Source organism: Eleginops maclovinus, chromosome 11 (genome assembly GCF_036324505.1).
Source record: "Eleginops maclovinus isolate JMC-PN-2008 ecotype Puerto Natales chromosome 11, JC_Emac_rtc_rv5, whole genome shotgun sequence".
Taxonomy (NCBI): domain Eukaryota; kingdom Metazoa; phylum Chordata; class Actinopteri; order Perciformes; family Eleginopidae; genus Eleginops; species Eleginops maclovinus.
The window spans coordinates 2,965,394-2,978,475 of NC_086359.1; the positions used below are offsets into that span (position 1 = coordinate 2,965,394).

General features: G+C 40.6%; 1 protein-coding gene and 1 long non-coding RNA gene across 2 annotated transcripts in view; one reads left to right on the top strand and one right to left on the bottom strand.

Annotated features, from left to right (window-relative positions):
- The window catches only part of LOC134871829 (uncharacterized), a 144,598-nt gene that overhangs the window by 63,851 nt on the left and 67,665 nt on the right, over positions 1-13,082 (top strand). The window lies entirely within an intron of this gene.
- The window catches only part of doc2b (double C2-like domains, beta), a 111,993-nt gene that overhangs the window by 42,856 nt on the left and 56,055 nt on the right, over positions 1-13,082 (bottom strand). The window contains exon 2 of the mRNA XM_063894755.1: positions 10,038-10,117. Within this exon, the coding sequence (XP_063750825.1) occupies positions 10,038-10,117 (80 nt within the window). The remainder of the gene's footprint in view (positions 1-10,037; positions 10,118-13,082) is intronic.

A 13,082-nucleotide genomic window follows, 5' to 3' on the forward strand; every position in this document is an offset into this window, starting at 1 on the left:
TTCGTAGGTATAACGGTGCATTGAAACCCCCCTCTGTAGGGCCTTCTGCCTGCTACACAGCACAGAACGTGATGTATTTCTTAACAGTTGCAGGTTCAGGGTTCATGTTTTATTGCTGCATGTGTCTTTCCACAGAGTCCAATCAGACCCTAGTTGATAGACAAGCTGCAGACAATAACAACTACTGCATCTGAACACGTCAAGAAGTCCAGTATAAAGTCAGGTGAGAGGGAAACCACTTACTGACAGCTGTCACTGAGCTCTTGTCAGCGGTGGAAATGTTGTTTCTTAGACTTGTGAGATTCAGAGTGAGTACAAAACAGGGCGGTGGTTTCTCAGAGAGAGTTGTAAGGGTTGTAAATTGGCCTGTGATTTTTCTACACTTGTGAAGCCGAGTTACTGGAACAACAGCAGATGAGGGAGGCCTGCATCTTTCCTTACAGACGGGCCTCCTGCGGGGAGTACTTCTGTGGATAATTTCATGGTTGTGCGGTGACGTTGTGAGGCATAACATGCTATAAGGAGGCCTGCAGTAGAACCGGAGCACAATGGCAAGAGCCTTCGTCATTTTGCCTGATTTTAGGCGACTGTAATGCTGTTTTCTCAGGAAGCGAAGTGAAAGAAGATTGAGATAGTGGCATGGTCTTACTTTGTGGAGTCTGAAATGGTCTACAATAATACATGGTTAGTTTTGTTGCATCAGTGAGCTGAAGTGGACTCGCTTCAAAACGTCCACACCTTATTTCAGAGTCTGAACTCATGTTATGTCAACCGGATAACTTATTCATATATTTCTACATATTTTCACACACAACACACAAGAACTGCACAGCTTTTTCAAATGCTCTTTCTATTGTTTGTACTACCTATTCTTCTTGTTGGGGGTTTCCCTTCCATTCACTGTGTTGTATAGGTTTGTGTGCATGTGAATGGTCTGCAAAGGCTAAAATCCCTGTGTTGCCTCCAGAGGGAGTTTTTCTCCTGCAAACCATGGAACACTCACGCTTCTATTGGCTAGCGCTCCGACACATTGTACGTGATAGGCTAAGAGGCGGGACATATCTTCGCATCTAACCAATCAGAGCAGACTGGGCTCTGGTTTCAGACAGAGGGTGAACAGAGGTGTTGCAGCACAGGCAGTATGAGAAACATAAAGAGCTGTTTGAACGTTAAAGCATGGAGACATGTCCCAGGAGAGACACTACATACTGATGACGAGCAAAAAAGCTCCTGCTGACTTTGACCTGTTGCTGCCTGATTCAATCACACTGATTGGCAAACACATGATCTGAGCCTTGATCTTTATTGGCATATTGATGTTAATGAGCCACTACTGTCATTACAGAAATTGGATAACTCACTAATCTGTTCAATTAATTATCGACTCTGCCCTCTCATTTTCTCCACTTTTTCTAGCCTGAGCAAGCTTTAAAGTGAGAGATCTGTGCAGCAAACACTGCATTGACGTCAATTTGGCTTGAATATTGCATCTAAGCGAGCCGAGGCAGTACAGTATGAGTCATCTGGTGCTGTATGTCTCACAGCAACATCAACTGGAATCCACCGTGTCAAATAAGACACCAAGGAACTGCCTTTACCCTGTAGCCTGAAAAGTAGTGACTTTATGGAGTATCCTACCTCCTGTGATATCAGGAAAACTGAGTCATTTTGTCCAACTCAATAAAAGGTCCCCAAAGGCAACTACAGTATGTTAAAGAGAAACACCACCCCCTTGCTTTTGAACACACACATCTTGACTACTCCATAGCCGAAGTGTAGAGGAAGTGCTGTCAGCTCTGAGCTATTTCTGTCCACATGCATGTTCTCCCTCTTAAATCAATTAAAGCCCATTTCAAGGGTCTAAATGGACTTATTAACGTCCTTTGAGCCATGACAATGGACGCGGCCTGATTCACTTACTGCACTGAGCAGCCTGGGGAGATGGGAAGGATGTGGATGGAGTGACGTAAGCAAGCTAAAAGTTATACTTAAGTCTTAATAACTCGCATGGCAGAAGTACATGTCTGAAGCTGAAACCTAAGGCTGTTATCCACGCTCAATTTAACACCATTTATCGGACATGTCAAAAAGGGTGCTGCTCTGAGGATTTATCTGTCATTTTGGCCAGAGTTCACCTTGATAGAGTTTTAGGAATAGGCACTTTTCTTTTGTGTGACTATTATCATTAGCTTTGAATTTGGTGCTTTACTGACTGCTGCTTCACAGTATCTGGTTACTTCTTTTAGTTAGTATTGTGAACTGTAGTAATCTTTAGAGTTAGTGTATCGGCTTGTTTGCTGTTTTTTAAAGGAATTGATTAAAGGGTTGAGATCAATGCGTGTTTGTTCCCAGTGCAAAGACTTTACCATAGGTGCAAGCTTAGTGGATGGTCTTTCCTGTTTCCTGCCTAAAGGACCTGCAGGAAGGCTGGTGTCCTTGGGCTATCTTATGCATAGACAAAGCAACGTGATATAATTCAGGTTGGGGCTTTATCGATGGCTTCAAACCTCCCATGTAAACACTTGGAGGTTTCAAGCAAGTGAAAAACAGACAATTAGTTTGAATGGCATTCAGTTTTCCCCACCTAGAAGATAGTGGGCTTTCCAAAATCAACTGTTGTCAATCTTAAACAATTGATTACCATTCACTTTCAGTTTATGCTACTGATTTGAAATGCAGTATTGAAGATTCATCTGTCATTTGTTGGGTCCACCACTTCAGTCCAGATTGAAATATCTCATCCAGTATTCGATGGATTGACGTGAGGTTTGGTACTGACTTTCTTTGCCCCCAGGGGATGTTAAAAACCAAAAAGGTTTGTATGATTGTGTTTGAAATCTATAGTATTTCTAGGAGTTTTGAACATCCCGTCTAAAAGATGGAGTCAAAAGCCATCCTTCATGATAGACAATGGAAGTGTCTTTTAAAGAGGCCCTTTTCTGCTTGTTTGGGTGTTGTTTAGGTTTTTGTGGATGTACATGGTCTGCAAAGGGTACAGTTTCTCTCCCACACATACCTTTTTGAATTGGACACCAACACTAACAGCTAGCTCCTGTAAAAAACAACAACAACATGCCTTTCCGTAACTCCAAATATGTCTTATATTCATGATTAAATGCAACACGCTACCATCGATGACCATTTGTATCCTATTGCAATAAATGCCCACCATTCAAAAGTAGGCAGATGAAGATGCAGGAAACTAAAAGCTGCTGTTCTGCTGCACAATGGAAAACATTTCTAAGTAAATAGCTATTAACTGGTAATCATGTAGTATTTGATTGACATATGCCAAGATAGTCATCACTGCTTGAAGCTACTCCATTCGTGCTCACACCCAGCGCTTAATTGAAACTGTTTGATTTCAATGTAATGTCTTTGATTCAAACAAGCTCCAGTTTTCCTCCTCTATCACCGGCAGAGATTTGCTCGGTGGGATGAATGTCAGTGGGGAAATGAAACAGAGCTCACTTGACAAGGTAAAACCCTCCATAAGACAACATACCGTGTGGTTTTATCCCATAGGTTAAAAATAGCCCCTACAGGATGAGGAACATTAGCACCTAACGGACATTTCTCTGAATTCGTCCTATAAAGAAGAAGAAATGATTTGAGTCATTTTACCTTAATAGCCTTCATTAAAAAGGTAATCATCAAATACTTCTGGCTCTTTAGACAGTTGGCATATCAAGGTGAAGGATTTAATTAAATGTTAACAAGAGAGTCTATGGGCTGTTTCTCCTGCTACCTTCATCCTTATTGAATGGTTTAGAGCCCTTCAGTTCCACTTACAAATTAATTCAAAAGTTGATTGTCAACGGAAGTCGTTAAGGAAGCCACATACTTCATACTCTACAGCGCATTCAGGAATATTTCTAAGTATAGGGTTAACTTTATATTAAAGGGGCCTTCGTCCTCTACTCTGACATGTCTTCATGCTCTAAAGCTCAAAAGTTTCTCATACTGCCTGTGCTGCAGCACCTCTTTTCACCCTCTGTCTGAAACCAGAGCCCAGTCTGCTCTGATTAGTTAGCCGGCTCTGTCGTGATTGGTTAAGCGTTTGGAGGTGTCCCGCCCCCTTAGCCTATCACGTGCAATGTGTTGAAGCGTGTTACACTCTTGAGGTGTCTCACTACAGGAACTAAATGATGAGCCCATTCATGGTTTCAGCATGACATTGTCATAATTGGGTCTGAAAATCATCAGCATCCCAGGTCTTTAAAATAGGCAAGTCTTAAGAATGAAACCTACATTTGCACATGTGCTCTAATTACACTGGAGAAAGTTCAAAGTCAATAGGGGTCTTTAAAGCACACTGACTATTTAAGTTACTAACATTAAGAGTCAGCTACGAAAGTGTTGTCAGCAAAAGAGTAAAAAAATGGTTTGAATTTTAAATTGATTGAGGATGGATCCCCGAGGAACTCAGCTCAGAAACGTCACTTAAAGATCCATCAGGTGCTAGTTTTGTTAAGTCAGTATAATCAAGTGTTTTGTGTTGCCTGACGCCCCAACCTTTATTAAGGGGCACATCTAAGAGCATATTGATGTGGATAATCTACGTTATATATTCCCAAACCATGTCATTTATAAACATTGCTTAATGCTTGACAGACCTAATCGTTTTACATCCAAGTGAGTAATGGCCCTAACAGTCAATCTTATTAAAGGCTAAACCCCGGGTCAAGGGTCGCTTGCTACAAACAGCAAGGTGTTAGAAGGCTTTGAGTGGAAGAGCTGTTGTAAAGATACAGAACACTGAGGCCAGCAGTGTCCATAGCTTGTTTACAAAAACTATGAATCGGAATTAAAGCAAGTTGCCAGCTTCAAATAACAAACCAGCTTTAATTAATGACAGAAAACTGAAATGAGTTTGCAGTGTTCATTCATTATCAATTAGCCAAGTGGGAGGAGATTATGGATGAATTAATTAAATGACTATATTTTGACATTTGAAAACAAAATAACCTAATTAATATTCCTCTACAGTTTTAGTATGAGTGGTTAATGACTTGATTGATGATAAATGCCTGACTTTATGCCAATTGTTTTGCAAAATGACTCAGTCTATCCTCTGCCAGTACAGTGTTAATAAGTTATTACAGGGGAAAAATACCAAACCATTATTTCAGTTTGTCAAACGAGGGACATTTTTCCTTTTCTAAATTTGCTGATTTCTTTTCTTTGTGAATTTCTACTGTGTCATTAGCCGTGATGGATTTTAGTCTCGGGTTTTTCCATTTTGAAAGAGTCAATCTGATTAATAGCAGTTGAATGGAAAAGAAGAAATAAGCCACTTTGCATTCCTCAAACGTGACATATCCCTCTCTTTTAATGTAAATGCAGTTCAGTTTCCTCATGACCTCTTTTGTTTGCTTTTAGTTTTGTTGTCTGGTGACATTTCCTCTGTTTCTGCATTTGAACAAATGCCAACCAGGCTCTAATAATAAAGCAATGCACCTGTAGCTGAACACTGCTTCATAACTATGAAATACAAAACACTTCCATGAGGAGAAACGTGCTGCAGGTTCATAAACGATGCAAACGACAAAACATCCACAGCATTTACTAAAAGCACTGCATTAATGAACAGCTGCACATAAGAAACGATGCTAGAAGCATTATGTGCACTTGTCGGCCACCATATTAAGCCCTTTCTCCACTGCACACTGTCACTAAACCGATACCAAAATGTAATGTTTAGCCATCACTTATTCTTGCATGAGCCAGGATCTATAAACTCTGAGAAATGCCAAACAGAGGTACAGTCAGTCACAGTTGCCTCCTGCAGCAGGAAAGCACCAGAAAACACATTTATGGCTCGAAAAAGAAATAAGGGATTTAGCAAACAAATGAAATCATGGGGATGGGTATATACAGTATCCGAGAGAGCAAAAGCATTTTCTCTGGTTGGCTGAGCAGCAGTCGAAGTCCAGCAGAGCTGCATAGAAAATAACCGCCATAAATCAAGATGGCCTGATGCCTGCTCTGCTGTCCAACACTCCTGCCAAGACCTGCTCCTCTGATGCCCACTTTCCTCCAGAGCAGCTATTCAGGCAGACGGATAGAAAGAGTTATAGATGCTGACGTCAGAGCCAACACTTCATCACAACAAACACAGCCGAGGGAATTAGAAAAAGACGACGACCCCCGGACTCACATTTATTGTATATTCAATCAAAATTGGATTTTTATTCAAATGTACATTTGGTGGAGTTATTGCAGTCCAGCTCCAATGTGCTGGATTTTTGGTTTATGTATTAATTAAACAATTTATCACTGCTAAGCTGGTTGTTCATCGAAAGGCTGTGAGCAGTATTGATTCAGCAACAACATTAATCTCCTCTCATCTAGTGCCTCGAGATGTATGGTCAAAGCCAGCTCTTGCAGACAAAAGATAAATGAAAATAAGACCTGAATACACAACGAAAGGGTAACATTTAAGAATTGGATTCAATTATTGCACTTTAATATTGTTGAACTGAATCCGTCATGCTTCTTTAAGGACTGCTAAAGACTTCCTAAAATGTCCAGACAATTCAGCTTTTTTATTATAGTTTTTTGACAATTTATGCATTTATTTCTGCTTCACTCATTTATTTTAGACTTGTCTAATAAATATTTTTGCAACCATGCCAGATTCTGAGTGCGGACAATGCTGCATTCATGTGCTTCATCTCCCAAGTTGGGATATTGTTTTCCAAAATCGTGTTTTTATGAGTTTTTAAATCATAATGCGGACACAACATGGACGCTAAAAACAAAGATGACATGCATTTATTACTTTAAGCATTTAAAAGACACTTTTCCTGTATTTTTTTGTCTGGAACACAATTTTCCAATTTTAATCAACATTACTTGAATGCAGCACAAATGCTGTACCTCCAAATGTTAAAGAAGGGGAATATATCTATACATGTGAGTCTGATCAGCTCAAATATGTAACTGGTTCTTCTTTGGCCCATGCTACACCCTTCCACCAATGCGACAACAAACAGGAACACCGACAGACAAACCGCACAGAGAACATCGAGTCCTTGGCTGAGATAATTAAGGTTGAGTGGTCTACCGTCATTACCCATTAGTCTCCCCCATCTAAGACGATCAATGACCCAGCATAGTGGCCCGGATATTGCCTATCTGTACATCTATACATATTTGATTGAAAACCGTGGTATCGTTAAGCTAAGTGTTCTTCTCTGTAAATAAGCATCCAGTAAATAACCAACTGTTGGGTCTACAATAAGCAGGAAAGCGCCTCCAGTCTGACACTGCTATTCTGTACGACTGTATTTCAGCAGCATTCACTTGCTATCCAGCTAAAGCGACAGCTAACAAACTGCAGCTTTGTTCAGCTTCTCAAAACGACATGTCTCTAATCCAGAACACCTTTCATAACTTTGTGTATGAAGTCGTTTAAAATTGTTTCATATCGTTGTTTTAAATATTACCACCTTGGCTTTGATAAAAGTGCACCGTAATGCTGGATTGTATGTTTTATGTATTATCAGGGGGGAATACCAAGCCCCCAGGAAGTGCTCCGGGTCACTGAGGAAAATAGTTCTAGTGGCCAAACGGTGGTACTACAATTTATGTGACGTCACCCGGCCCAGAAATACTTTTTCCCATTGACTTACATTGGGAAAGAGACGTCTGTAAATCAGCGGATCATTTTTTTTTTTTTTACTAAATAAACTACCCAGCTGAATCCAAATTTATTTTCTCTCTCCATTCATTCTACTGAGCCGAGAGCAGGGTGATCGGGGGCAGGGCTTGAGGGGAAACTGATCTCCCAGCCAGGCATTTTGGATAATTTGTGACATTAAGCTAAATGTTAAAGGTCCCCTTATTCTGCAAAATGCACTTGTTTATGTCTTTTATACATAAATGTGTGTCCCCGGTGTGTAAGGAGACTTACAAAGTGTCAGAAAATACAACCCTCTCTCTTTTCCTCCCTACCCACATCTCTAAAAACAGGGGGTACAAACGAGCTGATCCAGATTTGCTGCTGATATGACGTCATATCGGAAATGTGGGCTGGCTTTACTTTGAACTCCTAGCAACGTCCCAATCTATCGTCCCCCACATACAGTCGTGAGATGAATCCCCTCCGCAGCACCTCTGTGTCTCCGTGCAGGATGTCTGCAGGAGGGACTGAGAGTTGTTGTTTATATTATGTAATGTCTCTGTTGTAGCGGTAAACTCTGAGAAGGGTTTCAGAAATAATGCTGGATGTGGTTTGGAACATTATATAGGGTTTAATCACGGCAGCGTTTAGCGGAGTTTCTCCTTAGAAACTTCTCTCTTCAGACAAAGAGATCATGACGCTCCAAAGGGGCGTGGCCAGCTTCAGCTCCAAAGGGGCGTGGCCAGCTTCAGCTCCAAAGGGGGCGTGGCCAGCTTCAGCTCCAAAGGGGCGTGGTCAGCTTCAGCTCAGCTCAAATTTAAAGCTACAGTCACAGAATCTGCACTTCAGGAACAGGGCTGAAATAGAGGGGGATGAGGCATGCTACAATGGGTGATCTGTTTTCTATTTTGAGCCAAACACGTTTTGTAGACATGGCCCTACAATATATTGTCCAAAAATAAGTGTGATTGAACTTGGAGTAGTACCTCACTATAGGGCATTATGTTATATTGTCATGAGTGTTTTCTGTTCAAAAGGAAAACTCAACCACCTTAGAAAACTGTGAGTATGTGGTTATACGGCATGTTGTTCTACTCATTGAAATTATCCCCTGAATGTATCACACACATATTTGTAGGGAGTAAACAGTAGCACCGGCAGTTTAACACCTCAAACTGGAACAGATTACAAAACAGATGGTCTTCTCACCTTACTACTGCGATGAAATATCCCTAAAAGAACCCAGAGGAAATTAAACATAAAGGTCTTCTCCGATAATATCCTGTTTCAATAAAAGCTTCTCTTCACTCGAGGTAACTTAAGGTCTCGGTCACTATTTGACATTTTACAGGGAGTCCAACATTCATCTCCTTTATAGGGTGTGACGGTTGGACGAATATGTATCTGCGTTTGGCTGAGTTTATTCCAGACTGTTTTTTAGGGGGGATTTTTGTCATTTTATTTAAGTCCATCCTCGTTATAGAGAAGCACACCATGGCTCTTGGGCACATGCTTGAGACCCTTTACCAAACATATGCACAGACTTTGTAGTTTTGGATCTCTTTTCAGTTGTGTGATGCATCTCTCTGTGGCTTTTGTGCACTTTGTGTTGGTTTTGTCCTTCTTTTTAGCTGTCCAATGTCTTTTGTGGGGTCATTTTAAGTCTGTAGGATGGTTTAATTAACTAGGTCAGTTAATTAAACCATCCATGACACAAACACACACTTGTGGCATCACAGTTTTTTTAATCTGACTTTGGTAGGTTAATTGATCACCCAATGCTACTCCTTTTAGCTCTGTTTTGGTCTCTCCTCCAATTCCATTTATACCAAATGATTGACTTATTTACCAACAAGTCAGCCTATAGTCTTTGATTAAACCCTCTGATTGACGCAGCTTTGGGCTTTGAAACATACTTGGTAAGCTGATCCTTCTTGGTGTGTTTGTTAGCAATATGGTTCGGAAATAATGAATGCTTTCCGAAGAAGAAAATAGATGTAAATATATCTCTCACAGGGAGAACCGTGGGATGTGTCGAGTCGTCTTTTTGCCAGTATGTGTAGGTTGACAGGATAGTGGGCTGCTGTAAAAATGCTCATGTCTGAGTGTTTCGTCTCATTGAATTTGAGAACATATTGAAAAACTGTCACTTGGTTTAATTGATGAGCCTTTTATCGCCTTCTTACAAGGCAGTGACAGATGTTTATACAGTCCATCATGAATAAAAGTCAATCAATTGGGCTGCAACTCCTTTTGGTATCCGTTCAGGTGAATCTAAAGCTAGCTTCATGTTAGTAATCTGAATATGAATTTGAAGCACTTGGATTGCAAGAAAAACAACATTGAGTCAGCGCCTGGGATTTGAATGCTGCAAATTAACGTCCCAATTATCGTCACCATGGCGGCTCACCTTGGCTTTGTTAATGGTGCAGTGCAGTGCATTGTTCTCCTGGTCATACTGCAAACTGAAGTCCAATGTCCCCAACGTAGCTGTGAAGACAGGGAGAGAAAGAAAAGGAAATTAGTGACACACAGAAGCTCTTTGGAAAGGCAAAGTGTCTGGCTGCTTTCAGCACTTGAATGAAAAGTCCTGATGGGAAATCTCATGGCGTTCTTGGCAGTGGCATGTGATATTAGCCGTGGAAGAATAGTCACTACACAAATGGACACTTCCAAAATGTTTTGTTTTTAATCAATGTGTTTCTGCATCTCAATCTGTCTCAATTTGTGGCAAACAGATTTGAATGACACGTGTGCCTGCATAAATAACCAAGATGATCCTTTCTGCAAATATTTTGATTACTATTTGTTTGAGATCCAATTTCATATCGGCTCACTTGAATGAATAATATAGCTTGTGTATGCTCATCATTTCTGCATGCATAGTGCCAGCCCCGGTACTGTGGGCTTCATTAGTGAAGTAAATAAGCAGATACCGTAAGTATTTCACACTGAAATAAGTTGAGCTACAGCCAAACCACTCTAGGGAGGAATTAGGTTTGGTTAATTTTAGCTAATTAACATCTAAGCTGGAAAAAATAACATGTATTTTCTGGATGTATTCAGGATGAAGCAGAATTTGCACAGAACTGAGATGCAGTTTAGCAGCAAACAAACTCAAAAGCAGCCTCCAAGCATTCAGGAAATAGTTTGGGTAATACCATTTGCAAATCTTTTCCATCTTAATATAATATAAAAGCATTTTCTCGAGCCACATCCTGAAACATTGCGACCATGGAGTCTTGGAGTTTAGAAATAGACTTTCTATCTCTGTAACCGTGGCTTCTTTGAATTTGAAATGACATATGGTAGAAACGGATTAAAATATCTTACTTAGTTTGAATATGAATCTATACCTTTGCATTGATGGCACAGCTCAGTTATAATTGAATTTCTATTTGTCTCCTTAGCAACCTCCCCATCCCCCCCGCTTCTTTTAACTCAAAGGCCACTGCATCTTACATCGCCGAGTAGTGAACTGAAACCATTCACGGTATGATCTCATCCTTTGTCCTTTCAAAATGCCAAGGGACTCTCATTTCCTGAATTGATGACATGTTGTCAGGATGAAAACATTTCAACAACCAAAAACACATGAAAAAAGAAACGTGTGGGCTTTCCAAAGGCCGCGCCGGTTCTAAAGCATTGCATTGTTGGTACCAAAATAACACCCACTGTACTGTTTTGCTTTATTCACACTTTTATGTAAACAAGTGAAAACAGCATTGGTTTATTAGTTTATAATTGTACTTATGGCTACTGTCAGTATCACTTCCCCCGTGCTTTACCTCCTACAACGAAAAACTAGAACACATTTAATCAACCTAATCTTTGTATAAATATTATCACAAAGGACATTTGACACTGGGATAAGACTAAGGTTGCCTTCCCACCTAATTGTCCACTTCTTTGGAGCTCACCAGATGCAACTTTGTACGGTTGACGCAGCTTTTTTACTTTTACATGACACTTGGGTTAAATCCATTCTGCTTCAAGACCTCCACGCTCTTTTTACGCGTTCACAACAGTGATGAACCGCTCCAGAGCTCACTGAGAGGGCTTGAGACCACCTCTTGTAGGCGCTCCAGAGTTGTTGTTTAGTTCACATCAGAGGTCTCACCAACCTAAAGGAACCGCACCAAGGGATGAATCGCTCCAGGGTTCGATTCAGCCAGACTAAACAAGGCTGATTTGAACACGACAAAAATTCACAACATTCTGGAGCAATATATACAAGTCTATTCAACACATCTATCGGCAAGACAACTTCAGTCATCCAAACCTTTTACAAATCACTGTAACGCCTCATTGGTTAGTTTGAGCCAGAAAAAAACACTGGTAGCTCCAGGAAAAACGCCGTGGTTTGGGTTATTTTAACTCCATCGTTAAGCTAAGAAGAGATTTATCGCCATGTTATAGTAACACACTTGTGCTTAACTTAAGGTTTGGTATCAATCATAGTCATGCTTTGGAAACAGAAGTCTCCTGGTGCAAAGTTTGGCGTTTCATTGATCCCCTACAACCACCCCGACCTTCTCCATTGGTCCCATCGTTTGCTGGAACAACTGGTGTTGTCTCTCGTCCTGGGTGAACAGTCTCTATATTACAATATAAATACAAATGTCAATGGCTATAGGACTCTGAATGAACAGAGCTCGGCTGTGTATCGGGTGTTGGAAGCGGAGGATGCTCCAATGGGACCAGCAGAGTATCTGAGGTTAGCAAAGGGCAGACAGGATCTCCAATCCAGGAAAGGGCAAAGCCTTTGGTGTGTCATTTGGGGAAAGTTTGACAGCTGTGAGGAATGAAAGGATCTTCGGTCTCCGAGTTACAGTGCTCAATCATTAAGCTGCGCACCAGAGGTGATGTTCCCTCTCATTATTCCAAAGTTAATAAAAAGAGTTTCCAAATTAACAGACAATCCTTCTGACACAGTTTTATGGCAGCAGAGGGAATTAGTTAGCACAATAATCAAAAGCCATTTCAATATGATTTAATGACCCTTCTTCAACCCTTCCAGAAACAAATCAGATTGAGTTGCTGAAAATAATCAGGGATATGTACAGCGACTCAGAGGCCAGGCAATGGGCCAAATGTTTGTTTAATATCTGTGTATTTTCACACTAACTTGGCCACAATATACTCCTTTGAAAGAATCGGGAGTGTGTCCTTTTCTTCTCTCTGCTAATGGTTAATTAGGCAGCTTTAATCAGCTAGTTTGTCCAGCCTTGAACTCCTTGACAAGCTAAATCAGTGTGTAATATTAAGGTTAGTTAATGCATGAATTACAAGGATAAACGATTCATCCACCCGGCCACATTCAAACTAGGATCTCCATCAACATTAATGCAACTTAAACAGACTCAATAGTTGATTAGCTCCTAAAATGTTTAAACCCTAAAGTTTGGAAATGAGTCTCTGTGATTTGAGTCGTTTTTGTAAACAGCAATGAATC